This window comes from Leopardus geoffroyi, chromosome A2 (genome assembly GCF_018350155.1).
Source record: "Leopardus geoffroyi isolate Oge1 chromosome A2, O.geoffroyi_Oge1_pat1.0, whole genome shotgun sequence".
Classification (NCBI taxonomy): domain Eukaryota; kingdom Metazoa; phylum Chordata; class Mammalia; order Carnivora; family Felidae; genus Leopardus; species Leopardus geoffroyi.
In genome coordinates, this window is record NC_059331.1 from 97,578,530 (window position 1) to 97,600,350 (window position 21,821).

The following is a 21,821-nucleotide window of genomic DNA, read 5'->3' on the forward strand; positions in this document are numbered from 1 at the left end:
AAGAGAATAATTATTCCTGGCTTCTCCTGAGGGCCTGGACGGAGTTTACGGGAGTTCTCTTCCAAGTTTCTGAGAAACACTATGCTCACACTTAACAGTCTGGGACATTTTGCACACTATATCCCTCGTGCCAGTTTTCATTTATCCTGATGTCACAGCATAGGATCATATTCTTAAGAAAACTAGCCTCTTCTGGAAATATTCAGTGTTACTGATGCTGTCAGATTACCAAATATCTGTGATTAAGACTGACAGTCCAAGATATAAAGATAAATGTTTAACAACCAGCTCTCAGGAAGGGGAATACCGGGAGGGGGTGGGCGGGGGTGGTGTTTTTGGTGTGTATAGTTTACTGATTTTCATGGTATAAATGCTCCCATCATGGCCAGTTTCAGGCTACCAGAGTTGGAAATAGATAGGTACAGTCAACCCACTAGAGCCAGTGTGAACTGGCTTTAGCACACCAACTACTGAAATAGCCAGCTGGTTTGGGAAAGACACATTCTTAGGAGAAGCAGATTAGAGCCTCTCTGTACCTCTCAAATGTTAATAAGAGAGGGAAATTTTACCAAACAGCCAGTATCACATCCACGGGAAAATTCAACCTCAAATCTATCTATTTTCATTCTTCTGAGTATGATTACATATATCTCACACGTGGACTAAACTAAATTGAAGGACTGATTCAAACTTGTCATTCAGCAATGGCTGTTGTCACGTCTGTTCTTTGTTCTCAGGTGCTGGTACTTTTTGATCATCTTTTGCTTCATATAAAATGAGGAATCTTTTGGATTAGGGCAGATTGTTTTGGGAAATTGCATGCTGCAATGGGAAAATGAATTTTATTCCTTGCTCCTTCAGACAAGTCACATAAACTCTCTGAGCCTCAGTTTCCTTATCTGTAAAATGGGTAAAATGACTATTCTTGTTTACATGTGTGTTATAAGGATTAAAAGGCAAGTGCGTAGGCATGCAAAGAGATGTGCTTCAGCTTCTCACACACAGGCCCAGACTCCCATTGAAAACCATGGCACAAAACTTTAAAATCGAGTATCAACCATAATCAGGAAACAGCAACATGATCAGACAAACAGCAATACAATCAGAAAACTGGCCTTGTAAGACTGAAACCTGTGACATTGTTCCCACCAGCTCTCCTCTTGACTGAGCTCAGAGGCTACCCCTCTGCCTGGGAAGGTGTCACACAATCAGACACCTATCCATGATGGTTTCTTCTGGGGAAATGAGCCTCAGGATTCTTTCAGCCAGAGCAGTGTACTTAGTCCTGCTAAGTACTCAGACATGCTGTGTTACAAACACATGGGAGGGGAAGGGGAAAGGGCCAAAACCAGGCTTTTCACCCCTCTGTGGTGTAGAGTCTGTGGACACAGGTCAAAATTCGAGTTCAGAGATATTCTAGAAATGTTAATTTCCTTCCTTTATTCTGTGTGCTGTAGGGTGCATCTCTTATTTTTTTTTTTTTAAGTTTATTTATTTTGAGAGAGAGAGAGAGAGAGAGCAAGCAACAAGCAGAGAAGGGGCAGAGTGAGAGGGAGAGAAAGAATCCCAAGTAGGCTCCATGCTATCAGCAAGGCCCTACTCAGGGCAGGGCTCAATCTCACAACCTTGAGATCATGACCTGAGCCACAATTAAGAGTCAGATGTTTAACTGAATGAGCCACCCAGGCGCCCCATAGGATACATCTTTAACACCCCTGTGACCACTGAGCAGAGACAGGGAAGGAGAATTGAACAAGTGAAGACAGGTAGAAGTTTGAGATTTTCAAGCCGGGTTATCAGGAAGGAAATTACTCCTCTTAATTGCAAAACACTTCAGTATTTTTATATCCATGAAAAAGATACCTTCCAATATAAGGGGAATCTAAATTTCCTGGGACTACTTTAAATTAATGAATTTATACTTAGGACCATGTGGAAGGGCCAAATGACTACTACAATCAGCCTCCATAGGGACGTCATATTACTTCTATATCCTTAAACTAGTATCTAGGCCAAGGGTTACCACATAGCAAAGGAAAAGAATTCCTTTATCCAAAGTCAACAGGAAGTGCAAGGCTGGAGGGAACTGGGAAGAACAGTCACCCAAATTGATTTGTCATTGTTATACCAAGTAATAGCTTTAGTAGCTGTGGCCAGAAAGTAGAGGTTCAAAGTAGTTTGGAGTTCTGTAAAATAAGGCATGGAATCCTTATCATTTGAATGCTAAAGGAACTATAAATATCATCTATTCTACTATGTTCACTTCACAGAATTATAAATTGAGACCTGGAGAGATAAAATGGCTGGTCATGTTTATTTACCTTAGGTGTTGGCAGAGACTAGAATCCAAGTTCTGATACGCAGCCCTGTATTCTTTCTAAGCCCATACATGGGCTCTTTCTACTGTACAAGGCATTGGAGGAAAACACTAAAAACCAGAATTGAAGCACACAGAAGCTACAGTGACTTCAGGAGCACCTGTGCATGTGTCAGATCCTTGCTTTTGTTCTTTCTCACCACCACCACCACCCCCGACCCTGTAAAAAATGGATATGAAGTTGATTTGGAACACATTAGCTCCTAGAATTCCCAGTCCTGAAGTATGATGTTCTGTCTTTTGAGAGCCACACATGCTTGGACTGTCATCATGAATTTTAGGAAAGGATTGAGGCAGATGGTCCTCCTCTTTGTCAGACACCTTAGAGAGAGGTGGCATGGTTAGCTCATGAAGGAATGAGGAGAATTAATTGAGTCCAGTGATTTGGGGGATATGTATTATATAACATAGTCACTTAAGGAATTACACTGATAACTCCTTAGTAAACAAAATTCTTGCTGCCTTTTAGCTTAAGCCCTCACAAAATAAAATCTGAAATGAATCCAGCTAGCTCTAACAAGAAGTTTACACATTTGATAAGAAAGGCAGTTAATCTTTTCTGAGAGATTAGGGATCACGAGGATTTTGTTAAAGTTTAGGCAACTCCTTCATCAAGGCGTTTTTCTCGCGAGTTGGACCACATACGAAATGTTTACTCTATTACGCCCTCTGTCGGACATAGAGTGCATCTGTGAGTCTTCTATAATAAGATGGAGCCACATAAGCGGATGAGACCTTTCCTATGCCTAATTTTATTATTCTTGTTCTCCTTAGGGAGAACGAGATAATGGAGTATTTAACATGTCTTGTACCATGGTCATTTTTTCATTCACCTATTTTTAAACTAAGCAGAATTAATATTTAACATGTGCCAAACCTTGTGCTAGGTGTTTGGGATACAAAGACGAACACATTAGGGATCTCATAGCGTAATAGGGTAGACAGATGAATATCACATAACCAAATTGCAATATAGTGTTTTTGGTACAATATTGAATTATGTACTAGGTTTTATGAGATCATAGAGGAGGAAATAGCATTTTAGCAAGAGCTCAATTCAAAATAATAGGCAATCCATATAAACATATCTAACATTGTATCTTCTATGCCTATGGGACACAGAGACTCATTCTTTCAACAGCTAGCTTTTTTGGTTGGTTTTTAAAGATGCTGTGGCTCTAGCAAAGCGTTGCCTTCTGTAGGAAGGTAGAATCTCAGAAACCCCCTTTCTCTTCTACCCAGATGTATGTTCCCTCAGCTATCATGCCTATCTAGGAGGCAGACCATCTTTTCTCTTGCTCAGGGTGCTACATATTTAACTATGTAGGGCATCTAGAAGGTTGGGACAAATTTGGGACTATTTCATCCAAGATGTTTCAGGCACAGTACAGTCTCACCATCTGTCCAAAACTCTAGCCTGGGCTACCAATCCATCAGAGAGTGGCATGTCAGGAAGTGGGGAAGACAGAGAAAATTGTCTCTAACTCCTGAATATCATGTGGGAACCTCAATAGCAATAACTATAATGATGAATGTGATGTTTATTGAGAGTATACGTTGTATTTTGCATACATTAGCTCATTAAATCTCCCACAGTAACCACTGAGGGAGATACTTTATTCTCCTCACTCTGCAAATGAGCACTGAAACTTCAGGTGAATATGTGTGTTGGCCAAAGCTATACAGCTAGCTCAGGCAGTCTGAATCCCGATCTCGTGTTCTTACTCACTGTGTGCACTTTTCTTTTTCTTACATAGTAGTGGGGACCCATGTCAGGCTTATCATATATAACACTTCCTTATGACCTTAGTTCAATACCTGGGCAATTTTATCTCAGATATCCTTTTTACTCAAACATAAAGTTTATCACTGAAAACAAATAGATTACTTTAAATACAGATAGATACAATTTAAATACATTGCTGTAATGCTCCAAGAGAAACATCTGCCAAAGTTAGTAATCAGATTAGAGGATTGAGAGAGTTAATCACTAAAGTCCTTATTTTAAGGGTTATATTTAGCAGAAAGTAATGGACCTTGACCTTTCTAGTATAAAGACACTCTTTCTTACAAAAATATTGTCATTTTTATGCTCTAACCCAAATCTCATGTTAGTTACACATTACTTACTAAAATGCCATAAACCCTTCAAATGTTCATTTGTTCTGGTTTTGTGTGGAAAAGCTTTTGTATCTTAAATCACACAGGAAGGACAACCTGCCATTTGGGGGTGGGGGGAGGCGGTAGTTGCAGCTTGAAAGGGCAATACATCTCCTAAGACTCTTACTAATTTTTTTTTTTCTTTCTTGACTATTAGCCAAGGAAAACACTGAGTCAAACTGAAAGGTCTGTATTAGGAGGGAGTTGAGTAGAGTGGCACGGACCAGGTCCACTGAAGGAGCCAGAGAAGTGTGAGTTGTTCCTACAGGTCAATGGGATCTCCGGCATTCTCTGTCTTCCTGTCTTACAATAGAAGTTAAGCCCTGGTCCAATCAGACACCAGCCCCTTAGCAACTGCTCTGGGTCTTTTCCCCTCTTGCCTTCTCAAGGACTTGACTCCTGTCACTTTTCTGTAACAACAGTGCTTCATCCCAGACTGTTTTCATCCCAAACTTAAAGTTCATATTTAACTCTCTATCCCTTTTCAGTTAGAGCCTTATTTCACTGCTCCCTTTTCCAGTGGAATTTACCAGAAATGTTTTCTTCACTATCTGCTCCAATTCCTTATCTTCCTTTCTTTCCACATTGCACTCCAATTAAACTTCCATTTCGGGAAGAAGAACAGGAAGTACTCCTGTCAAGGGCACCTCATTATGTTTCCACATCTTACTGGACCTCTCAATTCATATGACAACCAAAACAGCTGCCCCTAAGGTCACCAAGGACCACATTTTTTCCATCTACCTTTTGTCTCAACAATGTTTAACAATTTCAAATCTTTCCTCATCCTTGAAATGCTTTTCTTTTAGTTTTTATGACACCACATTCTCTGGTTTTCCCCTATTTACTTGGTATTCCTTCTCAATCTGTCCTTCTCCTCTGCCTGCCCATTAAAGGTTGGGGTGACTCAAAGCTCAACCTTGAGAACTCTTCTCTAACTGTACTGTTTTTCAAATGTATATTCATATATATATATATATATATTATATATATATATATAATATATATATATATATATGTATGTATACACACGCACACACACACACACACACACACATATATGCATATTTGTGTATAGTGTTGATCTCACCTCTGAATTCCAAACACTTACCTCTACTTAATATCTGTATTTGGATGTCTAATAGACATCTCAAATATTATGTGTCTTAAACTGAAGTCTTAGTCATAAACCTTGATCTTCCTTCTTTCTGTCAATGACACTTCTATGTAGACTTTCAAGCCCAAAACTGGAATTACTCTTGACATGCTCGTGTCTTCATCACCCAACCCATCAATAGTCCTGTCGGTTCTACCTGTAAGTCACATTTTTAATCTGCCCATATTTCTTTATATCCATGGCCACCAATATAGTTCAAATCTATTTGTTCTTAAGGGACCATTGTGTTAAGTTCTTACATAAATTCCCAGTTTCCACTTTTGTTCCCCACTCAGCCCCACACAGCAGAGTATTTTTAACGTATCAGAGCATGTCACAATACCTCACTTCAAGATAAAATCTAAAGCCCTTCTTCAGCTTCTCATTTTATTCCTCACCATTCCTCTGAGTGACTGTATGTGATCTGACTGCTATCTCCCTTACTGACCTCACCCCCTCACTCTCCATCGAATCTCCCTCAAGTTACACTGTGTTCTCCATTCTCCTAGTACAACAAATTTGTTTCCACCTCAGGTCCTTTGCATGAGATCTTCCTTCTGCTTAGCCCTTCTCCTTGCATGAAATGCTCATCTCCTTATCTTTACTGGCTCCTTCTTGACAGTCTTGGTCCCACTGACACTACCTCTAACCAGTCTATATGATGTTGCTTCACATAGCGGTCACTCTTTATCATAAACTATAGTCTTTATTATCTGATATCACTATGTTGGTTCCTTTTGTTTTACTTGTCTTTTCATTATATCTAAGCTCTGCAACAGCAGGGAACTTACCTGTTGTATGCACCATTGCATCCCAGTGCTAAGAGCAAGAGTTAGAAAGTAGGAGCTTATAAATGTCTGTGAAATAAACAAATTACTTATTATACTTCCCCTAGCACTTATCACAATCTAATATATGGTACATTTTATCTTGTTTATCGTCTTTCTCCCTCATTAGAATGTACATTCCTCATGGGCAGTGTCTTCTATATTTTTCTCTGCTCTACCCTCAAGCATCTGGCACATAATAGCACTCAGTAAATATTTGCTGAATGAATGAATAAAATGTTAGCTATTTTTATAGTCCCAAGTATAATGTCAGGACAAAAAAGAATAGTACAAGATAAGAAAATTTATAGCCATATGATTACAAATTTGTTGTACATAATACAGTGGATTTGTTTCTGAAAAAGTGTCAAATTCAATGTTTATAAGTCAAAATATTTAAAGTGTGCTAGCAATATTTCTATTTCAAAGAATGTGCGATTGGTCCTCTATCAAATGGGGGACTTCTATAAGTAATTTCAATAATTCCCTCTAATATAGCCCTTATAAGTTAAATATTTTATTTTATTTTTTTACTTTTTAAGTTTATTTTTGAGAGTGTGTGTGTGTGAGAGAGAGAGAGAGAGAGAGAGAGAGAGAGCAGGAATGGGGCAGAGAGAGAGAGAGAGAGAGAGAGAGAGAGAATCCCAAGCAGGCTCCGCACTGTCAGTGCAGAGCCAGATGTGGGGCTCAAACTCACGAATTGTGAGATCGTGACCTGAGCCAAAACCCAAGAGTGGGATGCTTAACTGACTTACCCACCCAGGCTCCCCATAAGTAAAATATTTTATCAGGTTCCCTTACTTTAAAATATGCTTATCTATAATGTGTAAAAACAAACAGAAAACAGGTAGCTTTTGAACTTTATACTAGCCCACTTTAATTCTAGAATAAATCAGCAAGAATCCTAATGGAAACGCTGAAGATATTAAGCGTGAGACACTTAAGTTACTCTACACAGATTTATCCTCCCTACATCCCTCCCCCACACCCACAAAACCAACGAAAACCATTAACAACCTAACATATTTTCAAAAGGCCCTGGAGGGGGCAGTATTGCCCCCACTGAGAACACTGCTGTATTGATGGGGCACAACTCTGAGATACTTCCTCCCTCTTCTCTTCCCTCTGCCGGTTTGGACCTTATTTCTTCTGATGGTAGTGAAGGATGGAAGAAGAAGTAAAAAGGCAAATATCTTCTACTAGGCTATGTTTCTCCCCTGAGTTAGCCATAAATTGCTACCTAGCTTGTTGGTTTGTGTCTTCTGTCCTTCCCTTTTATATTCTGGTAAAGATGGGGTGAGTAATAGGTGAGCTTGGTAATAGGGGCAGGGGCAGTTATAAGACCTAGCCCCTCTTAGGACTTTCCATAGACAGGTGAGTCAACTTGGAAGCTTTGAATATAAGTGACCCAGGTATGGGCGGGGGGGGGGGGGGAGATGGGGGGGATATGGCAGAGTGGGCTTAATGCCCTTTGTTTTCAATTTTGTGCTTTCTTTCTGTGTAATTCTAGAGTATGAAAAAACAAATCTATTCTTTTACACTAATTTGAAGAAGGGTAACAGTGTGCTGAAAACAAAAACAAAGATAAGTATGCTGGAGTCGAAAATACCCCAGACCAGAAAACAAACACTTGTGTTATAACCCCAGCTCGTTTGCTACCCATTGTATGATTTGGGGCACTTCAATCTCTGGATTGCATTTGCTTCATCTGTAAAATGGGATAAGGCATGATTAGATGATTCCACATCTAAATTCATTCTACCCTCTCAGTGCAACTCTGAGCCTTTGGTCTCCATGCAGACAATATACACTGCCCTTCTCTGTGTGTTGGGGTGTCCTTGAGGGAGGTTAGAGTTTTGATATTCGCTCTTTGAGTTTTCTCATGCAAGTCCTGTGGCATCAAATTTGGCAAGCGTTCTCACATCTTCTAAGATTCACCTCCATCAAAGGAAATGTGTTTTACTTAAAATATTATTAAATATCGTGAATCACAGCGTTTTAGAGTTGGGAGATCATTTGTTAATCATGTTAGAACTTTGCACTTTTCTCTGTGTCTAGGTGAATTTTCATGACGTAGGTTGCAAGTGACTTTTTCAACTTCAAGATCCTCTTTTATGTATTGAACAATTCAGGAGAAAGGACATAAAAGTTATGAAAGATATGAATGCTCTAATAAAGGTCCTTACAACCCATTGTGCCTTAGATTTTTTAGAAGCAGAGCCTAAGGCTTTCCTTGTTCAAGTGACTTATCAAGGGTGGACTCTCAGGAGAAACCTCTGAAGGAGGGTGGAAAGCATGATGAAGCAGAAGTTAAGCAAAGTTGTAGTTTCAGATGTCTAGCTGATCCTGATCCCATGGGGAGCTCTGGAAGGTTCTCAATCATAAGGTTGTTTTGCCCAGAGGCAAGTGGTCTGAGCTATTAGAACCCCACTTCAGCCAGCCATGTGCTACAGGGGCCAGCTGAAAGCATAATCTCCCAGACATCACCAGCTGAAGTGCTTTCCATCAGCCAAGAACAAACTTACGCGGAAGGCTTACCCTTGGCAGTCAACACCTGCAGGTGTTGGGGAGATGAATACCCCACCCTGGAAAGGGAGATCTAGGCAGGGTACCAACAGTGTCTGCTATGCATGATATTAAATGAGTGAAATTATGTCCACATGATATCCTTTAAAAGCACTTATAAAGCTACCTATCAGCAAATGACATGTAGGATAACACAGTCTGAAAACCTGGAGGTACCCAGCTAACATGTACTGAGCACTAGCTCTGTACTACATACTCTATGTAATCTTTATTCCTCTCAAGAAATCTACAATGTAAGTAATAATATTGCTTCTATTTCCTAGTAACCTGGGGCACAGAGAAGTTAAGTAACATGATCAGGGCCACACACCTATCAAGAGCCAATGAGTGACTATTTCATTGGCAAAAATATGGTAGGGATTCTCTAGAACAGAGAAAATTAAATTCTAAACCCTGTTCCAAATCAAAACCTCTTAGATTGGATTCATATTTTAACAGGTCCTAAAGTGATTTTTACACACATTGAAGTGTCAGAGCCATTACCAAATGGAATTAGTTTTCCAAAATGGAGAAAAGTTGTGCAAAGGCCAATGTCAACAGCTGAAAATGATCAGCAGAGATAGATACACTTGTGAATGGTTAAAGATAGTCTAAAGGTAGTGAGAAGAAAGGGGAGAATAAACTTGAGCATGGGCTCTTGAATACGAGGCAATAACATAGGAAGGAACAAACTTTTTGTTGTCATTGTTTCTTAAAATAGGAACAAAATAGCAAAAAAAAAAGTATAGGAAACATTAACTTTGGGTACTGATAGAGTGTTTTTTTCTATATTTGTGCTGGCATTTATTCCTAAAAACATACTAAAATGTCTATTTCTGGGGTGCCTGTGTGGCTCCCTCAGTTAAGCATTGGACTCTTGGTTTTGAGTCAGGTCATGATCTCGTGGTTTCATGAGTTTGAGCCCCACGTTTGGCTCTGTGCTGGCAGTGCAGAGCCTGCTTAGGATTCTCTCTCCCTCTCTCTGACTCAACCCCACTCATGCTGTTTCTCTCTCAAATAAATAAAAACTGAAACTTAAAAAATAAATAAATAAAATGTCAATTTCCCAGAGAACAACAGTCTATTATAAGACTGAGAAAGGAAATAATGTTTCCTCAAAGGTTTTAGAAATGATAACACTGTGTAAGCACAGGGAAATAAGTTAATTTCTGATAAATTATTAGCAGAATATTTTTATGTAGATGTACAATGTTTGCTGAAATAGCATGTGACCTGAATGTGTCTACTTTAATAAAAACATATCATTATAAAAATTGGACCAGGGAGACAAAGGAGAAAAAGAGAGGACCAAAAAAGGAGAGATTATAAGTGATGCCACTTGGCTACAATGAAATATTTTCCAGACAGTTGCATATGGAACTGGACAGTTCCAGCAACTGGACAGTTGCTTATCTTCCTCCTTGCCCACTGATAAAATCAAGGAGAAGAGATTTCTGAGAGTGCAAAAGATCCTTCTTCTATGATGAGCATCAGTAGATCAGACCCACTATGCTACCTTTAACCTGCTCCATTTGCTCATCGTTGTTATCCAATGCATTGACAGTTATTACACACTTCCAAGTATTGTTTAGAGTAACATGCTAGTTTATTTTTGATTAATAAGATTGTTTGCTGTATTTCTACTCTATTGGTTCATAGTTCAATCTATTATTTATAAAGAACTCATAATAACAGTTTTTGTATGGTTCTCTTTTAATACCAGATTAAGTACTCTAGAGATTTAGGGGATTAATGGGCAGTCCTCAAAATGACCTCAAACTAATTTAAATGGCATAAATCATATGATGGAGGGCTTTAGTGTTGGAGAAGAAGGTTGGAGACCCAAATTTTTAAATTGTGTCAAAAAAAAAAAAAAACCAGGGGAAAAGAGAGGCTTTTGGTGTTGAAGATTACATATGATTAAACTGACCTCTCCCCACAAACCTACTAGCAGGTGTTTAGAGTCCAATGCTTGGTTTAATCATATTAGTGAAGATTATAAAGGAGCTTTAAAATTGCAAGGCTAGCGTGTAGTGCTAGAATTGTTCAGAGAGCGTTCATAAGAAATCCATTATCACAGAAAACTAAAACAAAGAAAGAATTCACTTAGTAAGTTAAGAGTGGAGGGAAGTGTTGGCTAACATTGGCTTTAAACAAAGGCCAGCAATTCGGGTGCACGAACTATCTATTTTTTCAGCAGGCAAAAGATGCCAGTGATCAATATTGAGGACCTGACGGAAAAGGACAAATTGAAGATGGAAGTCGACCAGCTCAAGAAAGAAGTAACACTGGAAAGAATGCTGGTAAACTGCTGTTCTCTTTTGAATTTTATTTTAAACTGTAGATATAGTAGGAATACTGGGTCAGAAACCATTGCAGGGGAGCAGAATTTGCCACCCCAAAATATTTCCTTTGGCATAAGCATTATTTTAGGCTGATTATTTTTAAGAAACAGCAGATAGTAGAGAAGCTCTGGAAACCAAGTAAAAGCTGCCCTTTTGTAAGAGACGTTTACAGTTATAAGAGAACTCTCCATTTGTAAGGGTGTCTTCTTCTGAGAAGGCATTTAGAGACTTAGGATTTAGAGAAGACTCTAAATCTCTAGAAACTCATATCAGTAGAGAAGGCAAGGACTTAAGTCCACTTGATTTAAGTGGGTTTTTGATGACTGCTTTTCCTGGAAACCTCCCATAACTGGCCTGCTCCCCATATCCCCCAACATCTTTTGTCTTCAGCTGGAGGTGGTATTTAAGGGGGTATCTTAGGTCATTTTGGAGAAGTTATTCATTCTCCTGGGTCTCTCCTGTATATACAGGAGGTACACGTTATTAAATTTCTGTGCGTTTTTCTCCTGTTAATCTGCCTTTTTTTTATTACAGGGGTGTCTCAGCCAAGAACCTAAAAGAGTAGAGGGGAAATTATTTGTCCTCCCCCGCACCATTTACTGGAGAAGTCAATGTAGTTAAAAATAAATTGTTCGGGTAAAAATTCATCAGAGATTAAGAAAGTTAGTAATCATAATTATCTCTTGATTAGACTATAAATCAAAGATTTGGCAAACTATTTTTCATGGGCCAAATCCAGCCTTTAGCCTGTTTTAGTATGACCACTAAGCTAAAAATGTTTTTTTTACATTTTTATAGAGTTGTTTTAAAAATGAAAGAAAGAAAGAAAGAAAAGAAAAGAAAGAAAGAGGCAGAAAGAAAGATGAGACAGAGGCCATATTTCAGTTAAGCAGTAAAGTGAAGCAATACATATAGGCATTTTATTTTTACTTTTCTAAATTGATAAGCTTCTCTTTATTTAATGCAATAGTTTGATGTTTAAATACTTTTAGCCAAAACCTCATCCCCTCCAGCACTGTCATGGCTAGTAATGAAGGAGTACATTCTATTCCTTCTTTGCAAACAAAAATGAGTTCAAGCACAAGAACTCACTCGTTCCTCCTAAAAACATCTGACAGATCTTGGAAATGGTTACCAAGAGTTCTCTGCTGTTAAAAGGACCAGAAATGGCAAAGGAATAAAAGTTTCCTCCAAACAAACAGTGACTGAAGCTTGGAAGATGTAGATATGTATTTTAGATCTCTTCATTTTAGGAAAGTAAGTAGAACAAAAACTCCTCCATGAGTAATAAGAGTATATTTTATATTTTTTCAAACATTTGTTTTATCAAGCCAGAGCAAAAAAAGGGGGAGTAGTTTGCATTATCTTTGTACTTTGCTCAAAACTCTTACTCCCAATAAATATGGGAATTTTGTTTTTTTTTTTTCCCCTTTATAATTGTCTCAAACTCCCCTGTTGCCCTTTCCATACAGGCAAGACATATTTTGTTGTAAAAAAAATTAAATTTATAAATATCATGAAAAGCTTGGAACTCACAACAAAAAAGTTAAAATCTTTATAATTTAGGAAACATAAACTTTTGGCATAAAGGAAAGTTCTTTTTTCTTACTTGAAACATCCAAAAGCTGTTTGATTACTTATATCTTCAGGATTATTGTTTTGAAGGAAATTTGGTTGTGTTCATGTTTATTATTCACTTATGGCAAGCTCACCTGGGAATTTTTATTTTTTTTAATTTTGGGTAAACATCACATACATCTTACCATCTGTCAGGTTTGGGGGTTCCTTTTCCCTACTACTCAATGTCTCCTCGCTGTTGGAAGTCAAACTAATTTAATACCACACTGCCCAAACCACACACACCTACACACAACCTACACACACACACACACACACACACAGAAATTTTAGGTCCTGAACCGACATTTCTGATACAGGATGGTATAGCATCCTTATAGTATGGTCCAGTGGATAGATACTGGAACCATATCCCTGGCTCAGATTCTGGCTCCACAGCTTTCTCTCTGTGGAACACTCACCTGAGATATATTCTGTAAAATGGGAATAGTAACAAAATCTAATTCAGAGGACAATTGGGAGGAATAAATGGGATAATACATATAAAGCTCTGAAAACAATACCTAGGACACAGCAAGTTTTTTCTGCTATTATTACTACTTTTTAAATTATTGTTGAAGTCTGAGACCCAGACTAGTTCATAATATGCCTCAACCTCTTTTGCTATCAAGGCACTATTGTCAGAATAAGACAACTGCTTGCATCCCACTTTTAGAGGACAGATTTGCAATGACTATATGTTGATTCAATGGGCAAAGATTGAAGATAATCTTTGTGGTAATAGCTAAAAATAGCTGCCATTTGAGAATCTGGTGTATGCTGGGAACTTAATGGAACTAGTGTTGCTGTTCCTATTTCGTAGATGAAGTAACTAAACCTTGGGTGAACTCTCCTAACTAAGGGTCTATTGTAGGTAAGTAGGTAGAGCCAAAATTCAGACCTGGAGTGGCCCGAATCGAGTCCATGCTTTCCACAATGCCACATAATGCTATGTTAAACTATCTACACTTATAATAAGCTTCACTGAAATACATTTTGAACAACACACTCACATGGGTTTTGGGTAATTTATTGCTCCTTGTAGCCCCAGATCCTAGTTAGACATTGTCAAAACCAACCCCTCGCTGACTCCAGAATTAGGACAGCAGTTAAACCTCCATTCCTGACATCTGATTGGGGCCCAAAAAGCTGGTGTTCGGAGAAATATAAAAAAAATGAATCTACATGCACCCCCATGTCTATAGCAGCACCATTGACAATAGCCAAAGTATGGAAAGAGCCCAAAGGTCCATCGATGGATGAATGGATAAAGAAGATGTGGTGTGTGTGTGTGTGTGTGTGTGTGTGTGTGTGTGTGTGTGTGTATATATATATATATATATATATATATATATATATATATACACACACAATGGAGTATTACTTGGCAATCAAAAAGAATGAAACCTTGCCATTTGCAACTATGTGGATGAAACTGGAGGGTATTATGCTAAGTGAAATTAGTCAGAGAAAGACAAAAATCATATGACTTCACTCATATGAGGACTTTAAGAGACAAAACAGATGAACGTAAGGGAAGGGAAACAAAAATAATATGGAAACAGGGAGGGGGACAAAACAGAAGAGACTCAAATATGGAGAACAAACTGAGGGTTACTGGAAGGGTTGTGGGAGGGGGGATGGGCTAAATGGGTAAGGGACACTAAGGAATCTATTCCTGAAATCATTGTTGCACTGTATGCTAACTAACTTGGATATAAATTTTAAAAAATAAAAAAAAATAAAATTAAAAAAAATATATATATAAAGTGAATCTAAATCTTAGTTTTGAGAAAGAACAAATGTGAATCTGAATTACTGCATATTTTAAAATTGTATATAAACTCCAATTGAAGGAGCCATCTGACCAAGGTCTTGCCTCAGTTAGGAATGATGTTTTCTAATATGTACATAATGAGTTTACAGAGTTAAAAAGTAATCTTAAGTCTTATATCTAATGTTGCTGGAAATTTTCATATAAAAATAGCATAAATATTTTATTAAAAAAACACAATACCTAGATAGCTTATGGAATGGCCACCTAATGGGCTGCCGGAAATGAAGTAGTTTCATGTTAATTTCATGAATGATGTGTTAAGTGAAAAGGAAACAAGCTGAAAGTTAAAAGGAATGATAACTTGATCCTGTGTATATATGCATGCATATGCATGCATACACACACACACACACACACACACACACACATTTGTATTTATATATGTTATAGAACATTGACTCTTTCTAAAAAGTGGGTTAAATGTTACATGGATCATTCAGGCTCTGGCTGAGCCCATTAAAGTACTAAAGCCTGATTTTTCATGAACTCATTATTATAATAGTGCATATGAGGGAAGACCAATCTCATAAAAAAAAACTCAGTTCAACAAATACTTATTTATGGAGCACCAACTAAATGCAGTCTGTGTTCTCGATACATGTGAACAAATCAGCCAAAGGTCCCTGATCTTTTGGAGGTCACCTTCTAATGCACTGTCATCATCAATCATTGTAAATGAGTTTAAAATAACATTACATGTGTATACTTCTGAGAATCCAGGAGCAGTGATAAGCCTGGAATTTAACAATTATTCATTTCCTTCCACCTTTACAGGTCACATTTTTGGAAAGAGGAAAAATATTCAATCAGTGTTCACTCTGGTGAACAGCTATTCCTTCTTCTCTCCTAGAAAGTACATACGCATTGGCGGAAAACAGAACCACATTTAAAAGATCACAAAAATTATAATAAATACATTCTTGGATTCTACAGCATTTGTATTGAACCAAATGTGTCATTTCTTTCTCTTTTCCTTTAAGGTCTCCAAATGTTGTGAAGAAGTAAGGGATTATGTTGAAGAAAGATCTGGCGAAGATCCATTAGTAAAGGGTATCCCAGAGGACAAAAATCCCTTCAAGGAGCTCAAAGGAGGCTGTGTGATTTCATAAGAAAAAAAAAATCCTTGGAATATCTTGAGCTTTAATGACAGTACTAGTTTTTGGTCATATATAAGAATTCTATTAAGCATGTACGTAAAGATTTAAATTCATAAATATAAACTTTAAATAAAAACTGGGATGTGATAATGTATAAATCTGTTTTTCTTCAACTGTTTAGTACAGTGAATTTTGATTGACTTTTTTCTTTTAACGATACCTACTGTTTCATGGGGCGCCTGGGTGGTTCAGTCAGGTAAGTGACTGTCTCAGATCATGATCTCGCAGCACAGTTCCTGAGGAAAGGTCATAAGAAGCCAGAAAGTTCTGGCCCTGGCACTCCACTACCTCTCTGACTTTGGATAAGTTACTTAATCTTTTTAAATCTCAGTTTCTTCTGCTGTAGGAAAGAAAGAATAATGGTTCTATCCCCTTTTACTTGGGGTTAAATATTACACTAGAGTGATTACGGCATTTAGTGTACCACCTGACACACAGTAAGACCCAATAAGTGTTAACTAGTGTTATTGAGAAAGGAACTAGATGCATATCCAGAATCCTTTAAGATACATGCTATTCCATCCCATCTCTAAGAAGACTGTCACCAATACGGTCCTTTTTCCTATAGCAGCGTAAGAGCAAAATGGTAGAAAAATAGCTTTGTTCTGCATCATCTTCCTAATCAGTTTCCTCCTGGCATCTTATTGAGTTGACATAAGCCAAATCTCACTACCTTTGTGCTAATGACTAAGATAATTTGCCTCTGTTTCTGTAACAAATGATGAGTGTTAATTACCCCAACTTGGAAACTACTTTTGTTGTTACTGTTTCCTTATCCTATCTCACACATACAGTGCTATTTTTGGATACGTCAGTGATCAGAATACAAGGAAATGCTAATTGATGTTCTTTTTGTTTTATTTTAATTACTTATGGGAGAGGGAGAGCGGCAGGGAGAGAGAGAAAGAGAGAGAATCTTAAGCGGGCTCCACGCACAGCATAGAGCCTGACATGAGGCTTGATCCAAGGATCCTGGGATCACGACCTGAGCCAAAATCAAGACTTGGACACTCAACTGACTGAGCCACCCAGGCACACTGATTGTTATCCATTTTTTGAAATTTTTTAAAAAATACTTATTTTTGAGTTAGAGAGACAGAGCACAAGCAGGGGAAGGGCAGAGAGAAAGGGAGACATAGAATCTGAAGCAGGCTCTAGGCTCTGAGCTGTCGGCACAGAGCCCAACGCAAGGCTTGAACTCACGGACACTGAGATCATGACCTGAGCCAAAATCAGACACGCAACTGAATGAGCCACCCAAGCACCCCTGTCATCCATTTTAAAAACAAGGTAAGAATTATCTTTATTTGGTCTGGAAGGGAATGTCAATGTGGTCCCAAGTTTGGCTCCTAGCACGGTGCTTTCCCACTCTGGTGGTAGTAAATGCTCAGCAAAGCTCTGCTGACTCCTGCTCAACCCTTTCATTTTGAAATAGAGGAAATCCAGGCTCAGAGAAGTGACTTGGCAAGTTTCTCAGGTCCAGACTCCGGGTCTCTGGCTGCATGGTTAACAAACAACACACTCTATCACATATAGACATGCTTTCGGTATTAAGGGATTCCAGGATAAACTATTGGATAAACTACCCTTTCCTCAGCAGAAGCTCTTTTCCCCTGTTTAAAATTATAAAACTCCTTTCCAAGCACCCCTTCAGCACTGCCTGTCTTTGTGTTCCACTCTGTTTTCTTCCATAGCTCCCACCACCATCTAGCATACTATATATTTTACTTGTTTTACTTGTTTAATTGTGGTCCATCTCAAGGGTTTTTCCATGTGCAGTTTGATGCAAATTAATGTTTATTAAGTGTTCCATTTATTTTTTCCCCCCTGATTAAAAAAATACAGAGTCCTTGCTATGGCACTTAGTAACACGCATGATCCTAACCAACATCTCTACATGCATGGTCCTAACTAACATCTCTAACAACTGGAAATAGATCTGAGAGCCAGATAATTCTAAGTTAAAGCTTTGGTTTGTCCACTTTCTACTTCAACTCTTTGAACATCATGAGTTTTTTTCATGTATAAAATGAGAGCATAGGATGGATTCTTATATGAAAATGTAAAATCACTTAGAATAGAGATGAGCAAATGAGCAAATGTCCTCTATTATAATAAACCTTGGAGACTTCCTGTAGCCAACAAACTTAACTATTAAATGACCACTGACATGACACCCCATTTCCCCACCTTCTGCAGTTTTAGTCGTATTGATCTCTCCACCTGAACTGTCCTCTTCTCTAACTCACTTCAGCCTTTCGAATCCTACTCCTTTCTGAGACTCACTAAAAACTATCTTCTCTGTCCCTCACTCCATCCCAAGAGTAATCTGTAAATCTTTTAACTCATTTAACATTGCTTTGCTTTCTCTTATTACAGTTGGTATGGTTGTCTTGATCTCAATTCTGTATTGTAAATTCCCCAAGCCAGACGCTCTGTTTATTATTGAAACTGCCATACCAACTAATAAATTGTCTCTACAATTTAATTGACTAAGTGTTCAATTAAAAGCAGGAAAGGGTAATACTTTTTATATTGGATAATTCAGAATTCTTATTAGCTTAATTGAGGAATAAATCGACAGGGTTACATTCGTGTTGCTTAAAAATACAGATTGTCAGCACAACTGGGTGGCTCAGTTGGTTAAGTGTCCGACTCTTGGTTTTGGCTCAGGTCATCATCTCATGGTTTCATGAGTTCGAGCCCCACGTCAGGCTTGGTGCTGACAGTGCAGACCTGCTTGAGATTCTCTGTCTCCTTCTCTCTCTGCCCCTTCCCCCACTTGCACTCTTTCTCTCTGAAAATAAATAAATAAACTTAAAAAAATACAGATTATCTGCAGAAGTTAGAATAAGATAAAAATCATAGAAAGGAGTGACAGAGAAAGATGGTTTAGGAAGAAGGATGTGATAATCATGACTGTTCCACAGGCTATACAGCTACAACAGTGAGTGACCTTTTTTTTTTTTTTTTTTTCTTTCCAGAAGTTGTTATTTCAGGACCATGGATTACTAGGTAAAAAGGAATGAGGTAAGATTACAGGGAAACAAAAGAGACTCCTGGCATAGCCTTAGCATTTGGCTCTTCAACAAAACTTCCTGGTACCAGTAGTGAGAATGAGTTAAGTATACATACTGCAGTATATACCATTTGAGATAATTGCACTTTAAGGGTATTTTGTACACATAAGTGAGTTTAAGCTTTAGCAAGAAAAAAAAAACAGTTATTCTAATTTGGATTGATCTGATTTGAGCCAGATTTGAAAACAAGGCTAATATCAAACTTCCTAAATTCTTAAAACAATATTAACCTGAGGAAAACAGTAAAATGAGTAATAAGAATGACCAGTTAAATGGAAATTAAAGTCTAGTATAAGCACAATTGATAAATCATATTTGATATGAATTATAAGTAGTTAAGATAGTTGGAGCATTAGGGGCACCTGGGTGGCTCAGTCGATTAAGCATCTGACTCTTTTTTTTTTTTTTTTTTTAATTTTTATTTTTGAGAGAGAGAGCACGAACAGGGCAGGGGTAAAGAAGGAGGGAGAGAATCCCAAGCAGGCTGTGAGCTATCAGCGCAGAGCCCAAGTTGGGGCTTGATCTCACAAACCATGAGATCATGACCTGAACTGAAATCAAGAGTCTGAAGCTCAATGGACTGAGCCACCAAGGCACCCCTAGATTTTGACTCAGGTTGTGATCTCAGATCATGAGATCGAGGCCCATGACTGCTCCAAGCTAGGTATGAAGCCTGCTTAAGATTCTCTGTCCCTTTGTCCCTCCCCAGTGCACTCAAGTGTGCTCACTCTCTGTCTCTCAGAAAAATAAAAAGGATAATTGGAGCATGAGACACAGGTCATCCTCTTCATATTATCTCCATCTAGAGAAGGAAGCTTATGCACACAGTTGAATGGGTCAGTTATGAAATTTTCCATGGGATTGTTATAATAAGTTGAAGTAAAATAAAATGAACCAAGTGCATCAAATATTTGTTAAATATGTTCCTTAAAGAAACCATCATTTTAATGGCCTAAACAGTTATCATGAACTTTATAAATTCCAGAAGAGCAGAATTTGGGAAATAACCTAGTTTATTTACACTAACAAAACAGAGGCAGAGAGAATATGTGTCCTGTAAAAACAAACAAAACAAAACAAAACATAAGATAAAATAAGACCAGAATCCTGGTCTTTTTGAGTTCAACCTAGCATTAAATCAACTCCAATATAACACTCTTGATATTTTCTTATATAGTTTCCTTTATATGCATTTTTAACAACATACTTAATACATTCAGAAACATAGCCAAAGAATTTTTTCTTTTTTTTCTTTCCTTTTTTTCCTTTTTTTTTCTTTTTTTTCTTTTCTTTTTCTTTTTTTTTTTTTTTTTTTTTTTTTTTTTTTGCATGTCAAGGTAAATATTTCATGGTCTTTGCTTTTTTATACTTTAAAAGTAGAAATAGGGGCATCTGGCTGGCTCAGTTGGTGGAGCTTGTGACTCTTGAACTCCGGGTCATGGGTTCGAGCCCCACGTTGGGTGTAAAGGTTTGATAGATGAGGGGCGCCTGGGTGGCTCAGTTGGTTAAGCGTCTGACTTCAGCTCAGGTCATGATCTTGCGGTCCGTGAGTTCGAGCCCCGCATCAGGCTCTGGGCTGATGGCTCAGAGCCTGGAGCCTGCTTCCGATTCTGTGTCTCCCTCTCACTCTGCCCCTCCCCCGTTCATGCTCTGTCTCTCTCTGTCTCAAAAATAAATAAACGTTAAAAAAAATAAAAAAAAAAAAAGGTTTGATAGATGATATATAGGTAGGTAGATAGATAGATAGGAAATAAACACATGGTTAATTTTCTTAAGTAGTTTTCTTTAAAACATTTGTCAGAAGATAATGGGCTAATAAAAGTTACTTTCTGGTTATACTTGTTATTTTCATTGCAGAATGGTTTGTACACATACTATTTTGTAAAAAAAAAAACAATCATAACTTCTATTACTTATATGTAAAATATAAGTAAAAAGCTAACATTACGTTTGGATATAACTGATATGGATTTTTAAATCTGTTTATCCAAATGGTTTTGCTGGTAGAACATTTCTGTGAGAATACACAAGAAATTGCTTACCATGGTTGCTGTCTGGGAGGTGCATTCCATGCTAGGGATGGGGGCTACATGCTCTTCTAAAAAGTGTTCCCAGCATCTTACCATGTAAAACCAAACAAGACAGTTTTCAAAATGTTGTGTGGTCATGGATTTCAGCATTTCTCAATTCATTTTAGTTTAATCAATTAACTTAATATGATATTAGGACCCTGCATTATTTGATAAGAATAAAAACAAAAAAATAATAATATGTATTTCATCTCTAATTTAAGTTTCATAATACTGTGGAAGAAGTGAAAGAACCACTGTGGTTTTATAAATATTTATCACTGCATGCAAGTTGATGATTTCATAGAGAAAAAATTTCCAGGCTAAAATAATTCGGCTTTTATGATTTGGACCAGAAAGAAATACATTAAGTTACTTAAGCAACTTATTTAATTTGGGTGCTGAGTTTATTTAATTTGGGTCACATTAACTACTTTCACTAACTTGTTTAAGTTATTTTTAACCAACGTTTTAAATCTGAGCAATGGGGAATCAGAAAATACAAATTGCTTTTGGAGACAGATGTTAGTTTTTTGTCTTGGCTCACAGCTTACTAACAGGGGAAAACTTTGGCAGCTGATTTGACTTCTTTGAGCCTGGGAGATCCTGGAATGTGTGGTATTTCAAATAT

At 37.7% G+C, this 21,821-nt stretch overlaps 1 protein-coding gene across 3 annotated transcripts; it reads left to right on the forward strand.

The window, feature by feature from the left end:
• The first annotated feature begins 11,059 nt into the window (after positions 1-11,059).
• On the forward strand, positions 11,060-19,318 carry GNGT1 (G protein subunit gamma transducin 1). Of its 3 annotated transcripts, XR_006716281.1 has the most exons (4): positions 11,060-11,194; positions 11,283-11,388; positions 15,865-16,073; positions 19,026-19,318. XR_006716281.1 is itself a non-coding variant. In XM_045494795.1 (3 exons), exons 2-3 carry the CDS (start codon positions 11,293-11,295, stop codon positions 15,991-15,993), a joined length of 225 nt encoding a protein of 74 aa, XP_045350751.1. In that variant the 5' UTR covers positions 11,060-11,194; positions 11,283-11,292; the 3' UTR covers positions 15,994-16,128. The 3 variants fall into 3 exon arrangements, 2 of the variants coding, with proteins under 2 accessions (XP_045350751.1, XP_045350752.1); XM_045494795.1 differs by lacking the exon at positions 19,026-19,318 and having other exon boundaries at positions 15,865-16,128; XM_045494796.1 differs by lacking the exon at positions 19,026-19,318 and having other exon boundaries at positions 11,063-11,194; positions 11,286-11,388; positions 15,865-16,128.
• The last annotated feature ends 2,503 nt before the right edge of the window (positions 19,319-21,821 follow it).